Genomic DNA, 17647 nt, shown 5'->3' with positions numbered 1-17647 from the left:
GTCAAAGTTGTAAAAGCACTATTACTATTAACTTTAACTCTGCTCTCAGTAAGTTCTGTTTTTTTGTGTCCCATCAAGGCAGTGTGAGCCAGCATGAATGGTAAATGGAGCTGCATTTCTATAGCGCTTTTCTAGTCTATCGACAGAAGCGTCATTCAGTCCACATTCACACACTTTCATACACAGCTTTTGGGACAATATGGACTAAGGCACACAGACTGGATGAGCTGGGAATCGAATCATTGATCTTCCAATTGGAGGACAACTCGCTCTACCCCAGAGCCACAGGCACTCCAAACTTTATGAACTATAACAAGACCCTGAAACTGAAGTAGCTTTATTGAATTCAACCGGTGGCGGCTGGCCCATAGAGGGTGCTAGGTTTCCGTCCCTCCTACTCATGCGCTCGTGGGAGTTACACTGACTTCATGAATTTAATCCATCCATCAATCGTTTACCACTTATACTGTATTCAGGGTCGGGGGGGCTGAAGCCGATCCCAGCTGACAATGGGCGAAGGCGGGGTACACCTGGACGGGTAACTAGTCTATCACAGGGCTGACATGTAGAGACAGACAGGTAACCAGTCTATCACAGGGCTGACATGTAGAGACAGACAGGTAACCAGTCTATCACAGGGAGACATGTAGAGACAGACAGGTAACCAGTCTATCACAGGGCTGACATGTAGAGACAGACAGGTAACCAGTCTATCACAGGGCTGACATGTAGAGACAGACGGGTAACCAGTCTATCACAGGGCTGACATGTAGAGACAGACAGGTAACCAGTCTGTCACAGGGCTGACATGTAGAGACAGACAGGTAACCAGTCTATCACAGGGCTGACATGTAGAGACAGACGGGTAACCAGTCTATCACAGGGCTGACATGTAGAGACAGACGGGTAACCAGTCTATCACAGGGCTGACATGTAGAGACAGACAGGTAACCAGTCTGTCACAGGGCTGACATGTAGAGACAGACAGGTAACCAGTCTATCACAGGGAGACATGTAGAGACAGACAGGTAACCAGTCTATCACAGGGCTGACATGTAGAGACAGACAGGTAACCAGTCTATAACAGGGCCGACATTTAGAGACAGACAGGTAACCAGTCTATAACAGGGCCGACATTTAGAGACAGACAGGTAACCAGTCTATAACAGGGCCGACATTTAGAGACAGACAGGTCACACCTATTGAACTAATTTAGAGTAATTTAATTTAATACAATAATTAAAATATAAACTTGAATCAGTAGGCAATAGGAATTGGTCTTTTTATCAACCTTGTACATTATATTTATCACATGAAAAGCTTTTGATTAAATAGGTTATGCTGGTTGTTTGGTATAACCCCCCCCTGAAAGAAATTCCACCAGTCGCCACTGAATTTTACAATGGAGGAAAACCAGGAAAGGAGGAATGTCCATTAGAAATGGATAGAGGCTCTTTGTTCCAAAGAGCTCAACATGCCACAGCCAGCAGGCCTGACTAGTCCACTGAAACCTACAAATCCTTTTTTGCCTTGCAGCTGATTGGCAGTCAGTGTCAGTTAGGTGGTAAGCATAGAGCTATAGAGAATAAGATCGACATCTCCAGGGCCCCATCATAAGCCTCATTCACCAGCAGCATAGGAGCAGTAAGAGGACTGACTGCATCAGAAGCAGCCAGGGAGACATTCTTCCTCCACTCGGACTGCTCAGGACTGAATACGTCTTTGTGAAGTGTGATATATTGTAGAAGTGACAGCTGGCCTCAAATCCATTTACAATCTTGGGCAAAAGTCTCCATGTAGTTTCTGATTCAGCTTTAATCCCAGACAGCACCACACCTTTATCTCATAATTACCCACAAGGAAATACAGGGGATCAGTTTGGTTAGGAGTTAGAGGGGCGGTAGGGTGAACGCCCTGCACTCTGCATGGACTGACAGCCATTTAGACCAGTGTTCCCCAACCTACATGCCTCGGACCGGTACCATGTCAGACGGACCGTACCATGTCGACGGACCGTACCATGTCAGACGGACCGTACCATGTCAGACGGACCGGTACCATGTCAGATGGACCGGTACCACGTCGAAGGACCGTACCATGTCAGACGGACCGACCGGTAGCATGTCAGACGGACTGTACCATGTACCGTGTCAGACGGACCGGTACCGTGTCAGATGGACCGTACCATGTCAGATGGACCGGTACCATGTCAGATGGACCAGTACCATGTCGACGGACCGTACCATGTCGACGGACCATACCATGTCAGACGGACCGTACCATGTCAGATGGACCGACTGGTACATGTCAGACGGACTGGTACCATGTCAGATGGACCAGTACCATGTCAACGGACTGTACCATGTCAGACGGACCGTACCATGTCAGACGGACCGGTACCATGTCAGATGGACCGGTACCACGTCGACGGACCGTACCATGTCAAACGGACCGACCGGTAGCATGTCAGACGGACTGTACCATGTACCGTGTCAGACGGACCGGTACCGTGTCAGATGGACCGTACCATGTCAGACGGACCGGTACCACGTCGACGGACCGTACCATGTCAGACGGACCGACCGGTAGCATGTCAGACGGACTGTACCATGTACCGTGTCAGACGGACCGGTACCATGTCAGATGGACCAGTACCATGTCGACGGACCGTACCATGTCTGACGGACCGTACCATGTCAGATGGACGGACTGGTACATGTCAGACGGACTGGTACCATGTCAGATGGACCAGTACCATGTCAACGGACTGTACCATGTCAGACGGACCGTACCATGTCAGACAGACCGGTACCATGTCAGATGGACCGGTACCACGTCGACGGACCGTACCATGTCAGACGGACCGACCGGTAGCATGTCAGACGGACTGTACCATGTACCGTGTCAGACGGACCGGTACCGTGTCAGATGGACCGTACCATGTCAGACGGACCGACCGGTAGCATGTCAGACGGACTGTACCATGTACCGTGTCAGATGGACCGTACCATGTCAGACGGACCGGTACCATGTCAGATGGACCAGTACCATGTCGACGGACTGTACCATGTCGACGGACCGTACCATGTCTGACGGACCGTACCATGTCAGATGGACGGACTGGTACATGTCAGACGGACTGGTACCATGTCAGATGGACCAGTACCATGTCAACGGACTGTACCATGTCAGACGGACCGTACCATGTCAGACGGACCGTACCATGTCAGATGGACCGACTGGTACATGTCAGACGGACTGGTACCATGTCAGATGGACCAGTACCATGTCAACGGACTGTACCATGTCAGACGGACCGTACCATGTCAGACGGACCGACCAGTAGCATGTCAGACGGACTGTACCATGTACCGTGTCAGACGGACCGTACCATGTCAGATGGACCGACCGGTACATGTCAGACGGACTGGTACCATGTCAGATGGACCAGTACCATGTCGACGGACCGTACCATGTCAGACGGACCGTACCATGTCAGATGGACCAAGCGGTACATGTCAGACGGACTGGTACCATGTCAGGCAATATTTTTGTGGACCGCTGTGAGGTAAATGATGAAAACGATTAATTATAGATAAAATGTCATAAAGAAAACGGGATTGATATGTGGAACTCAATGTATTGTGAACAAAAACAAGTTGTTACAAGTTAATACTTCATTTATTAAATTAAGAGCTGAAACTTTGCAGGATACTAACAAAGCGTGCATGTTCCACCCAGCACAGCGCTAACGTGAGGGAAACAGTTCTACATACATCAAAAACATAACCCGACATAATGCAGCATTAGTGTTAGCCCTGAGCTTGTTCATCGGAGCTCAATTTGACTGTGTCATGTGACCAAGGCTCTCAGTGCAAGCATGTTCTCACTGTGGAGGAGCGACGGGTGGATCTGCACCCTGAGCAGCACCCTTACTGGATCTGGATCCATGTGGATTCTGGTGTGAAGTTGTTAACAAAGTTAGCTTCATAATTCAAGGTCAACATTACAGCTAAGTGTTAAAGTCATCTTAGTAGCTACGGTAACTGCATTGTTGATGCATGTAGCGACGCTGTGGTCACGTCCTGTCAATCACGAGGTAGCCCCTCCCCCTAAAGAATAACCCTGCTTTATGGTCTATTGCACATTAACTTATTAAAGCAAACATTGCAACTCACCAATATCCCTGAATCAGTTTGTTTGTTTCCCTGCAACAAGATGGTCAATCGAGGGCGATTATACCTTTCAGCCCACCGTCATTTGTAAGCTTGAGGAGTTGATCTATATATCTGTTATATGCTGTTGGGAAGTAACAGTCAAACTGTCGAGAGCGAAGCTAGGGCAGCCTAGTCTCTCCCAAAATCCCTGTTAATTTGGGGAAGATGTCAAATAAGCCCGTGTTGCTAAATGTGTGTGGACAGTGATAATAATTTAATGATATTTTTATTTATTTCAATCATGTTACAAATCGAACGAAACTAAAACCACAAATGAAATGTAAATACAGCCAACGGTCAAACAGGAAGGAGGAGCTGCTGGACCTGAAGCTAGTCAGTGAACCAGCTGTTTATAAAACCAACATGTGGAGAAGTGAACGATGTGCTTTGTAGTCCATTATTGTAGTTTCTCCACCCCAGACCCACGTCAATCGCCAGTGCTGATCATCAGCTGTCAATCATCAGCAGGCTTTTTTAACAACCCCTCCCTTTGACTGCTGGTGTGTGACTCTAAATGGACCATAATGTACTAAATTAACATCATGCTGGATTGAAGAAGACTTGAAACTAGAGATTGAGACATAAACTCATGTTTACAATGTTTACTGAGATAATACATCAAGAGAGAAGTAGACTCATTTTCTCATAGACTTCCATGCATTCTGACTTCTTTTAGCCGAGTCGCCGCCCCCTGATGGTCAGTAGAGAGAATACAAGTTTAAGACACAAGCTTTGGCTTCACATTTCAGAACTGGAGGTTACGGCCACTGATGTGTGTTGTCACCATAACAACTTGTAACTGTTTTACTAGTCAAATGACCAACAGTTGTCTGTTCTACTCTTATTTGATTTCTATGGTTTGAACACTAGGTGCTGTTTAAAAGTGTGTGGCGCTCACTTTTAATTAGGACACTGATAATTCAGTGGCTGTGTGATGGGAGGAGCTGGTTGGTTGTCAACCAGAGAGCATAAAGGGTGACGTCATAGGATGGAGTGTGACCGACGGGAAAATGCTGGGTATTTATTTACCGTTATTACGTTACAGTTCTTGTTTATCAATTTAAATGAACTGAACTCTGAAGAAGTCGGACAATAACTGGCAGGTATCGGCGTCTCCACCTAAACACCGGCTGACGCGGAGCCACAGTGTGGTGGCCGACTTCCAACAGTAAGATCTGTGCATCGTCCTCACCCTGACTGAGAATGAGTTGCCGATTCCACCAAAGCTAACCCATTTAGTGATATTCCAGGTTGGTGGGGTGTTGCGACAGTGTGTCGCTAGCAGGTTACCCAAGATAATGGATACATAGCTTCAAATAATCGATAGTTTTAAATCGTTAAATAAAAGCAAATGTTTAAATTTCTAAAAGAAATGTATAAATTGTTACAATATTGGCAAAAGCTAACACATACATTCTTACAATAGTTGGATGTAATGGATAAACAGTGGAAGCTAAAATTAACTTCCACTTTAATACTAACACTATTAAACCATCCATTTTGAAATCAATACAAAGAAACACGAGGAGGATGCCAGGTGATGCTGGTGAAGTGGAGGAGTTCATCTGATAGGGCCGTAACCATGGGAACCAGTATGGGAACATGGCAGTGGTTGAGACTACCAGGTGACACAGATTCATACACTGGTTTCTAATCAGGACTCCAATCTTCTTGACTTTTTTTTAATCAAACTAATTTAATTCAAAGCACAGCCTTAAGATTTTTGTTCCAAACTTGATTTAATTTTTTTAAAAATTGGATGAATAATATGAACAATATATTTCCATAATCATCTGAACAGAACACAGAAAAAAACAGAAAGCAGAGAATACATTTGAACAGACATCCTTTTCATTAGCTGTCATTTGTTAAAACCAGTCAAAATGAAAAAGCTCAAAAAGGCACACGGAACAAACGATAAGGAGAACATTAAATAATTAAGCAAATGCGAGCCGATTAGTTTGATTGTGACTAATAACCAGACACTAAATGCTGCTACTCAACACGGGTGTTAACAGCTCCATTCTGTGATTAGATGGTGATTGGTCATTAACACTGGATTTAAAACCGACAACCTCCTCAAGACTACCTTGTTTTCAGTGTACATAACTCAAAATGGTGCAATTTTCTTATCTTATTCCCATAAGATCATTTATGGGAAAATGATCAGACTGCCTTGATTCCTCAGTATAAATGTAGTTTCTTTGAAACCCATCAACTGAATCGACACAGAAGTCAAAAAACACATACTTTATTTCAAATTGCTGCAACAGGGGCACTAAAAACAAACTGCAGAGAAACACACAGGCCCCCCGAGTTAAACTCGCTTTGATAGAAAATATCCTCATTTAAAAGTCATGAATAAAATGAAAGCACAGGAGAACATATGGTTGACGAAATTATTTGGAACACAGCGTTATGTAGCTTCGTCCTGCCAACAGAGAAAAAAGGAACACTTCGATATTAAGAGCACAGTTTGGTGCACTTCCAACCTTTCAAAAAATACAATGTTTCATGAGTTTTCAGGAATAAATAAATAAAGAAAAAAAGGACATCGCCCGGTCCCCACCAAAACAAAGGAAAAAGGATTTAATTGAAAAATATTTTACTGTTTCAACTGAGAGATGTTGAAATGTGTGCTAAAAAAAAAAAGAAGAAATTCCAGGGAGAAGCGGTGACCCCACACACACACACACACACACACACACACACACACACACACACACACACACACACACACACACACACACACACACACACACACACACACACACACACACACACACACACACACAGACACGCACTCACACACACATGCACACGCACACACACACATGCACACGCACACACACACATGCACACGCACACACACACATGCACACGCGCACACACACACACACACACACACACACACACACACACACACGCACGCAGACACACGCACACACTTGATTAACTGACTGATTTCACGACATTGATAAATCGACAGTGCAAATTTTCAGACGGCTGCAGGAAACTAAAAGAAGAGCAGAAACACCAACAGGACAAACTTTGGGACATTTTGTACAATTGTTAAATGAATTCAGCGTTGGATCTGTTCTCCCTTTTCTTGTCGAGGAGAAAGATGGAATGAAGCTCCAGATGAACAGTGACAGTATTTTTGGATTGAGCACTCTATTAAAATAATGCCTTTTAACAACTATTTGTTATTTTAGAATTAATGTCATTTACTTTCTTTGTCGTAACCCTTCAAACACATTTTAAAAAAAGTTTAAAACAATAACAGGTCATTTACTACATAAAACACTCTGGAGCACCATTTTCATAAACATGACTTGAGACAGAATTATGATCCAAGAGCAAAAATTAGAAGCCAAAACTTAATTATGGCTGTTCTAAAGGCAGCGATCTCGACTGGTGGCACTAAGTTTGGGCTTAAATGTAGAATTGAGTCAATCCAGTCAACTGACTACAGCGCATCACGAAGGTGTTCCTCATCTACGGGGTTATATTGAATGACCTCTGACCCCCCCTGTGGCGGGGCAGGGCAGGTCACCCTGGTCCACTACACCTGTATGATGTGAAATGCTTACTTGCCACTGTATGTGAATCCTCTCAGGAAAAACGTAGAGAAGCCTGGAAGAAGCAAAAGTAGAGATAAAGAACGCTCTGGTCGCAGGCCGTCCCTCCCCTGTAGCTTCTCATCCTGCAAGGCTGGGGAGTGTTTGACAACACCCGGGTTTTACGGTACCTCACAGTCCTTTGGGTTCGTCAGAGTTCTCAAAGACTCCAAGAAGTTTCCTGAAATGATTCCAGTCACAGGATATGGAAGGATATTGAAGTGTCTGTTAACTGGATAGAAGGAGTTACAGAGTTCCTGCTCCTGTCGCTTTATATGGTTTTATTTCTTCACCATTCGGCATCCCCAATGGCTTTGGAGAAGACATAGTCTCTCCCATTCAGATTCATGATCCCGTCCTTCAGGTGGAATTTCCATTTGTTCTTACTTCTGTGAATCTGGAGAGCAAAGAGGAAGAAGTTAATGGTGTGGGCGTCCAGGACAGATGGACACGTTTCATCTTACAGTGGACACGTCTCTAATGGCTTTAGCCCATGCACACAGAAGACACACACACACACACACACACACACACGCACACACACACACACACACACACGCACGCACACGACCACAATCCACCCATCAACGATTCTAAATACATTTTACTTTAACACATCCTCAATTTTCTATATTGCTGCACTTGGCTACTGTTTTAAATACAGTCAGATTCATTTAATTCCATTGGGGCTATACAGTCTGTACAGAGTATGACATCCTCTGTCCCGGGACCCTCCATCCACAAAGGAAAGACGAAAAAAGAAAAGGGCAGACACCTCAGGGAGAGCTACAGAGGAGGGCTCCCTAACCCCGGATAGTGCACTACATGTGTGTAAAGAATAGACAACAGCAGAAATATGAACGGCCTTTTAATTCCACTTATATGTTGTAGGAGAGCCTTTATGACCGAGTGCTTGTCGGTGGATGCAGGACAAATGTCAACAGACAACAAAGTTCCATCTATCTGCAGCTCACATCATATGTATCCATGCGGGTGGATTGAGCTTTGTTGTGCCATGTTCTCTCACACACTGGATGGTCTCTTACCTTGTCATACTGACACACCACTACATTCTCTGTATCAAACAGCTCCTGGTCCTCCTCATCACTCACATCATCACCACTGTTCAGGGGCTCCTGGCGAGGGAAGAACATCAACAAGTGGAACATTATATAATCTAGTTGTGAAAACTGAAACTGAATGTCTGGCCTATAAAACATTAAAACACTGGGGAGATAAATGTCACTTTGATATATATGTTACAGGAGCAACCCTTATTCATCCTTATTTATTATCTGGACTAAAGAAGATTGCATTATAGACTATAGAACGACTTTCTTCTTCTTCTCATCGTCCTGCTTTTTGACGGGTGAACCTGCTTACTTTGGTTGTGAAGCAATGAAAAGAGCGCTGGACACGTTAATAAGCCCGTCATGCACTAATGTTTTTAACAGCACATGCGACGCCCATGCGCTGCAGTCCAGCTGCCATCACACACAAGCATGCGTCTGTTTTACGTTTCCTCCGGTGCTCACCTCTTCCACCTGCCCGTCCTCTCCCCCATCCTTGTCCTTCTCCTCCTCATCGTCTTCATCATACTCCTCCTCCTCATCCTCGTCCTCTTCTGAGGATGTGTCTCCGGTGCCGTCCACCTGCAGCATCATGGGAGGCTGCTGTGCCTGAGGCTGGGGCTGAGCCTGCTGCTGCTGCTGGACCGGGGGCTGCTGTGGGACCTGGGGTGCAGCAGCACCCTGGACCTGCTGGACCTGCTGGACCTGAGCTGTTGCTGCCTGACCAGGCTGCTGTGCCATGGCTGCTGCCTGCATCACCTAAAGGGAAAAGGTGGTCGTCAATAACATGACTACAGATCAAAGGTGGTTGGTATGGTGGGAGAACAGATGGAAGTATGGGTATCTTCCAGAGAACTGAAGAGGAGCTGACCTGCGTGTTTCCTTGGACTTTGTTTCCTGAAGCCAAGACAATCTGCTGCGGCTGGATGATAACCCCCGTCTGCTGGGGGAGACCTCCCTGCAGAGGAGCCAGGACCTGGACACAGTCAAGAGCAAGGAATCACATTTTGTAAAAGCTCTAGGATTAATATTAATGTATAGGCTTAGGAGACCTGTGAGAGAATTACATGTTGAAAAGCCAAACGTTATCCTCTTTAAACCTGAGGTTTACTGAAACGCAGGGAACCTGGCTTCTATCTCATTGTGTAGCGATGCTTTCAAGATGGATTTTAAATTGTTGGTTCATTTAGAGAAGTCACTCATATAAAAAGGTCATGGATATTATTTCTATGGGGGGAAGTGTGATGTCTGATTTTCCAGAATATTAGATTTTGGTGGAATTTCTTCACATATTAAGTTTTTGTTTCCACAAGTTGGTTCTTCCACTGCTTCACACCAGAGGAGCCACAGCTGTGCCACCACACGCTGATGAGACACTTGATTAAGGGTGTCGGCGTACTAGAACGTATAACTCCATGCTGATACCCAGGAAAATACACTATATTTTCAAAATAAAGATTAAAATACAAACTACAAAAATAACAGTGTGCAAAAAACGCAGTGCTAAAAAACTAAACAAAACAGTAACATAACTGTAAATATATGACAAATATGTTCAGGTCTCTGATAGTTTGTTTTAGTGTGTTGTATAGCTCAGGGATTCCTGCGTTCATAAACTGATTCTGTGATCCAGTCGGTGAGTTGGGAGCAGGTTTCTCCACGGTGTAAACAGGGATCTGGTCCATGCTAATGGATTCAGGTACTGTCCTGTTTATTTCATGGAGGCGGCGAAGACACACCATTGGTATCGATACTTTTGCAAAATATTATCTAATCTGATACTAATATTTAGTATTGATTATTATCCGACAATGGATTTTTGTTTGACAGCCCTACACTGGATGTCAATTATTATACACTGAACTGTTTGGTTGCTGTCCTGAAGCCCACAGATAAAAACGCTGCCATGTTGTTAATTAACAGTCTTGACTGGGTTTATCAAAGGTATAGGTGTATCTTACCTGTCTAATGGGACATACCTGCTGTATGACCGGTGCCTGCACGCCGCCAGGCTGCATCTGCTGCTGCAGGAGGATCTGCTGCTGGGGCTGCTGGATGATGTACTGAGCCCCATTGGGAGCACGGACCACCTGCAGGATCTGACCTGCAGAACAGAGGAGATACGAGCTCTGTGAGAGTGCACCCTTCTATGACTCAACTTACATGACTTATGTGTCCTCTCCTCTTACCTATTTATAGTCTAGGTAGTTTAGTAGCCGCGTAGATGTCTGCCTTCTCTCTAAATAGCATTGGACTATTGGCATTCGGTTTGTGGTGCTCAAAGCACGTATATGCTGGCTGATAGGCATTTTTAAAGAATCTTACATAGAAGGTACTGCTAGAAATAATAATGGCAATAATGTAGCAATAATGCAATAATGTCATACATAATTTGCCCAGCAGAGTGTGCTATACCTTTCCATAGACATACAACCTGGTATGTTATAAAACACAGAGAGCCAGGACATGACATGGATTTTTTTTTTTTCATACATATATCTGTAATTATCCATTTTTTTTACTCCATAATATCAGAATCAGCTCTCAAACTCCAAATTGGTCGGGCTCTACTCAACATATTCCACAGCAGTTTCATAGGAACTAGTTTCTTTCTACCAAACTACATCTGACAGGCATATCATGCACAGGAGGCGGCATGCATCTACTGATGGAGGAGACGCTCATGTTAAAGTTCATAGCTAACAAACACCTCTGAGCTAGCTGACCTCACGGCTCAGCTGATGAAAAATAAATCAGGCTCCATTTTCACTTACCATGATAGCAAACTAGACAGCTTTTTGATTATCCTGATAATTGAAATTGACCACAATCAATCTATTGTGTTTTTTTAATGGAATTCATGATGAAATCCTATATGATCCCATCACTACTCACAACAAGGTATGTGGATCATCTCGAGTAATTTGGTCATCACATCACTGTTCCATGTTTTTGTGTCGTAGAGACCCCATGATATTTAATAGGGGTGTGACGGCACACTGAAGTCACGGTTCGGTACGGACCTCGGTTCAGACATCACGGTTCGGTACGAGTTCAGGGCAATGGAGGGGACGGGAAAAAAACAAAAATGCAGAACGCAATTCTTTTTTATTGTGCATGTCTCAGGTTGTACCACCTAGTGTCATACAGTCTCTCTCCTGTGCTAATTGCAACAGCCTGAACTGCGTAATCTAAGATGTAAACAGTAGCCAGGAGGCGGAGTTCTGAATCCACTGAAAACGACTCAGTGCGCTGTAGTACGTATTCCAGGCCCTTATGTGGCGCTGTTTCTGCTACAAAAATACACCAAAAACGCAGAAGAAGAGACGGAGCTTGACCAGATGTTTGCCATTACTATGGCAACACATGAACGCTATGGCTACTATCCACCCGACCAACCGATCAATAAACACCCATAAGATGGCAATTTGGCCCGTATAAATAAAACCAACAATAAGCATCAACAGCCGTCACCCTAAGGACCTTAACGAGGCGTTGTCACACGTTGGGATGGATTCATTAGAAAAATTAATGCGTTGGTTGTTTGTTAGCATCGTAGAAAAGTAGCAATTCTGCAACTTTTTCCCCGGAATATCGCCCCCCTCTCTCGGCTCTGTTATTTTCATACAGCGGCGCTGATACGCCAACGTACAGACGAGCAGAATATCTGCTACGAGCACGGAGGCCGCCGTTGTTGTTGTTGTTGTTACGAGACGTCGCGGGGGAAGAAGTCAGGCTCGAGGGTCGAGGAGCGGGGCGATGACGTCAGCCTATTTGTTTTCGCCGTCTACACGAAAACGAACACGAAACGGAGAGGCAGCGTTTTTTTCTCGTTTGTTTTCAGGCCCCGAAAACGTTGGATCCGTGTGGACGGCCGGCTGAAAAAAAAAACGTTTCCGTGTGGACGGCCTAACAGTAGTTCCGTAATTAATTCGCGCACCAGTTTTATTTATTTTTATACCGTGTAAATCCATGCACCGAACCGTGACCCCCGTACTGTTTCGGTTCAATACGAATACATGCATCGTTACACCCCTAATATTTAAGAAGACATGTCTGTATGGCTGATCCCTCTAAAACTAGGCCACTCACACCAAAATGATCTGGACTGATGAAGAGCGCTACGGGTCAGACAATTTGGAAGATTTTAGGGTGAACCGTTGCTCTAAAATAGCAACTTGAACATCTGAGTATTTCTTCCCAATGAGCTGCACAGATGAACCTGCGAGTGTCTCACCCTGACTGGTGATGAGCTGTTGGTACGGGGTGACTCCTGTGGGCAACGCCAGGGTTGCTGCCGTAGCTGCTGCACTCTAGAGGAGGAAACACAAAACAAGGTAGTCAGGTACACACTCAGCAGCAGCTAGCCCGGGGCTAAAAGGTACATGTGAACATTCCCTCAGTGTGTGTAGAGTGCTCAAAACAAGACACCTAATACAAACCAGGTGCACTCTCACACACACAGGAATTTTATGCCAAGTTCATTTCTCCGGAGAGATTTTAATATACAGCTTACTAACACAGAGGCAAGCCTCGAACAAGCAGAAGTGTTTTTGAGAGGCGGAAGTGCAAAAGTAAGTTGTGTGTGATTCAAAGGGATGTAGGAATAAGTGTGTGTGAGACAACAGCAGCATGTAAGAGCATGCATTTTCCCCAGCTGTATCTCCACTGTAGTCCAGGCTACAGGGTAACACTCTAAGGGTCCTCCTCTCCTCTCCATCTGTCTGCTCCACCGCTCGTCGTGATCCGAGGAAAAGCCTGGAGAGACACATGAGGATCCACCTCTTCCTTTTGGCTGGCTGTGCAATGTGTGTGTGGATAACGATGCTTTCCTTTCTCTCAATAAATACATAATACACTAAGAGAGTGCTTCAGTCAGTAATCCCTGTAAATCTGTATACAGTGGAGATCAGCGATTGTTGCATTGCATCTAGAGTTTCTTATGAGCCCAAACTATAATTCATTTGTTCTTTCCATTATCTACTTACCATCCCCGTTGCACTCATGTGCTGTAAAATCTTTGAATCCTGAACAATGACTTGCTGCTGGGGAGCTGTGGAGAGAGAGACATGTTTAAGCCATACCATAATATTCCCCAAAACTAATAATATCCTGCAGAGAAAATGACACAGAAAAACAATCTCTGCAAACGCTGATTTGGTCCTCATGTAATCTACTACCAGCTCTTAAAGCTACAGTTGCTAACTTCAATAAAAATATCCAGTCATATTTGTTCCAACTGTCACTACACATCTGGAGGACTACATGAGATCCTCTGAAAACCAGGGTCCTTTGTGAGAATTCACCACATCTGAAGGAAAGCAACCAATCACAGCTGAGGAGTCCAACGCAGCTGTCACTGCCTGGGAATTCTGATCAAAGTGTCAAACTATCGGCTCATCAAATATGAATCAATGTTCTGTTACTGCATTTAGCTAGACCGCTCTCAACATGGCTGTTTGGTCACAACCTGTAGCATTTTATAGCTAAACGCCAATCTAAAACATTTCTCTGAAAGCATTGAAGGAAATATTGATTCTTATTTGATCAGTGATGCCTAGGTGGACGGGGATTCATTGATTGGTCGTTTTTGTTCAGGTCCTGTGAAGCATCACTAATGCCAATTTACTGTAGCTTCAAACACTTAAATATTCAATCACACTTTTTTAATATCAACGTGCCAAAAATATTTGAGAATTGAGGAGTGGTGCGTAGGAATGCTCTGTAAGACGCTTCCAAATGGACGATGTTGTAGTGTGCAGAAATAGCATTCACATACTGTTGCATTTACAGCTGATGGTTCTTTAGCACCACAGTGTGGACCAACCTTGCTGCTGCTGAGGGGGCAGGATGACTTGCTGGGCCTGTGCTGGCTGAGTCACCTGCTGGACTTGCTGGACCTGCTGCTGGACCTGCTGCTGCTGCTGAGCCGCCTGCAGGGCTGCCTGCTCCTCAGTGTGGAAGCCCTCCACGGCCTTGGACTGCAACAGTTTGTTTTCCCATAGCTGAAGCATCAGGCAGGAAAAAAAGTACCATTTACATTAAGACGATGAATCCACCAAAGGCATTCTCAGAGATTCATTATTGTATGCAGTGACATAGAGGGAGAAGCACACCTCACCACGTGTGTGCACTAGTGATAGTTCTCATACAGGAACAGTGGGGACAGTTACCGTTTTCAGCTCCAGGAGCACCTGCTCATCCACCCCCTCGTCCAGGAACAGCTCCCGCACCTCGTTGATCACGTCCTCAATCACAGACTTATATAGTTTAGGCTACGGAGCAGCAAACACACACAAGGGAAGAAAACAGTCATTACTATACTTGCTAAAGAAGAAAAACACATCCGTTTTAATAAATGTTACCACTTGGGGCTTACTTTAACATCGACCATATGGCGTGTGGTCTCCAGAAATGGGTTTAATAGGAACACATCAGTTAGTAATGGTGCTTCACAGCTGCTGTAACAGCAACATTACATGTCTAACAAACCATGTGATAGAAATCTTAGTCCCCTTGACTGATTAGCATAAATAAGTAGGCTGTAATATTAATATTTGGTGTTTATGTGTTGTAAATATATAGCTCAACTGTAAACTGGCCCATTGAGATAATCCCTGGGATTGAGCTATAATATACCCTCTGCACGTCACTGTTTGTGATGCTAATCCTCTCCGTCTGTCCTCACCGACACGGTATACGGTATGTCCCTCGGGACAACGTGGCATTTATGGCGCACACGAACAACGAATGGACAATATTTAAAACGTCTACGACGACAGTCGCGTTTGAGCAGCGGGAGAACCGAGCATCGAGCCCGCGGTCTCCGCTCACCGAACCGCATTGTCCCTAATGTCCGCAGCACCGACCGCGTCTCTCCTTCCCTCCCCTCGGCCCGTCTGCTCCTCCACTATTTACAGCACAGTCTGGTGTTTATATGGAGAGCGGTGACGTAGCGGCGAGTAGCACCTTCCCATCCCGGGCAGTCTATATTAGAGAGCCAATATGGCGGTATAAAACCAGGCAGCAGAAAGGAGGAGGGCCAGAACCGGAGCGAGGGCAGACGTGGAAGCCATTTTACGGAGCGGCGAACTGCGCGCTCGACAGCCACGTACATTCAACATTATGTGGCGAAATGTAAAGGATATTTTCGGTGTATTTTCTCCTGAGTGCTCAGCTTAGACTACGTACTGTGGCCTGGTCGGTGGGGAGCGGGACGTGGTTGTTATGAGATGGGTAAAGTGGTGGTTTGGGACGCTATCCTGCATGTTAGTCGTGGAATGGTGGACAATGATGAGGCACTAGACTGAGCGCCGACGGTTTGACGCTGAGGAGACTTTAATTTGCTAAAAATAATACGTTCAATTAATTCGCAGTGGATGGTGGCGAGGTGCTTTGCGAACATCTGCAGTTTATAATTTAGGCACAATAAACAATTTAACATTTATGTTCTTTTATAAGCGACCCAAAGACGCCAGCAGTCCTTTCACCCTGAACTAAAGCACAAACACCAAACCCCGGTAACCGAGTTCAGATCCATGCAGCCGGACACAGAACTTCAGGAGCCCTGAGAGACTACCGCGAACAAGCCGCTGTTAACGCTCAACTTGTGAAGCTTCAAATAGACGAAAAGCCCATAACTTTTGCATTTTGCAATGTTCGTAACCAGCCAATTTCCACTTTATATAGCATTACTGCTCCTGTTACGTTAGCCATTACTCCTACCAGATGGCTTTATCTGAGAGAACATTCTAGTTTCGAAGAATGATTAAAATGGCCGATTGACTGAAGTTAGTCTTAATTTTATTTGATAGAACAGTGAAGTGTTTGTTAAAGCAGATTCATTTTACTGAAAGACATAAACAGCTCGTCGACAGCTTTCCATTATCTTAACCCCCATTTCCCCGCTGACAATCCTTAGAGATTGATCCTTACCACTGGGTTCGAGTTAGCCGAGCTCGCCATTATACGCGTAGTGTAAAAACCACACGGAAATAGAGCCAAAAATTACGAAAAACGACTTAAAACAACTGGGAACGGTATCTTAAAACAGCCGGCATAACTTTTGTAAATAAAACACAGTTTTAACGGTCTTATTTACAATCCCGGGCTGCGACTCCCCAGCCGTCTTCCGTCCGTCGTTGTCCTGCTTTATATACTGAGCATGGAGCTGCGAGTGCGCGAGACATAGGGCAGGGTTAAGCAGCACATCGCGCGAGAATTCGCACGGAGTTTGATGACCGCCTACTGCTGGGAAATGTAGTATATATACTGGTAAACGGTAAATACACACGCACCGATCCCATTAGGTTCAGAATTCCCAATGATTTTGTTGACTGAATGAGGTGAACTGTAAATATGAATTTGTAATGTAAATATTTACAGTTGATACAATGAATTTATCACAACGTTTTCACACGCAGGTTGTAGATATTTATAATACTGATGTGCAATTATGAGATAATTCATTTGGAAAGCAATTAAACAAATATAAAAGAAAAAAGCTGGGTTTCAATTAAAGCTTTATTGTGTAGTGCTTAGTGATGAAGTGCAACAGTGCAAATTTGCATTGGAATAGTGTACTTTTAAATTTACTACATCACTACACGGATGTGACGGAGCATTTACTAGTCGCTTCCCAGCAGTTTATAAAATATCTTTTTTTATTGATTTTCATGCCGTTAAGATGATCACTATTTAAATAGAATTTCTGTCATGTAACTTCGTGGGAATATTTGGT

The 17647-nt window shown here is 44.6% G+C and overlaps 1 protein-coding gene across 3 annotated transcripts; it reads right to left on the bottom strand.

The window, feature by feature from the left end:
* Nucleotides 1-6452: 6452 nt before the first annotated feature.
* On the bottom strand, nucleotides 6453-17103 carry gtf2a1 (general transcription factor IIA, 1). 3 transcript variants are annotated; one of them, XM_084031138.1, is made up of 10 exons: nucleotides 16843-17103; nucleotides 15081-15182; nucleotides 14735-14912; nucleotides 13896-13960; nucleotides 13145-13220; nucleotides 10869-11011; nucleotides 9779-9883; nucleotides 9373-9666; nucleotides 8884-8973; nucleotides 6453-8234 (listed from the first exon to the last, which is right to left on the bottom strand). In XM_084031138.1, exons 1-10 carry the CDS (start codon nucleotides 16870-16872, stop codon nucleotides 8127-8129), a joined length of 1191 nt encoding a protein of 396 aa, XP_083887264.1. In that variant the 5' UTR covers nucleotides 16873-17103; the 3' UTR covers nucleotides 6453-8126. The 3 variants fall into 3 exon arrangements, with proteins under 3 accessions (XP_083887264.1, XP_083887266.1, XP_083887265.1); XM_084031140.1 differs by having other exon boundaries at nucleotides 10887-11011; nucleotides 16843-17097; XM_084031139.1 differs by lacking the exon at nucleotides 16843-17103 and adding an exon at nucleotides 15287-15444.
* Nucleotides 17104-17647: the final 544 nt, after the last annotated feature.

This window comes from Eutrigla gurnardus, assembly GCF_963514095.1.
Source record: "Eutrigla gurnardus genome assembly, chromosome: 16".
Classification (NCBI taxonomy): Eukaryota; Metazoa; Chordata; class Actinopteri; order Perciformes; family Triglidae; genus Eutrigla; species Eutrigla gurnardus.
The sequence above is the reverse complement of the archived record's forward strand: the minus strand, read 5'-3'. Positions and strand labels throughout refer to the sequence as shown.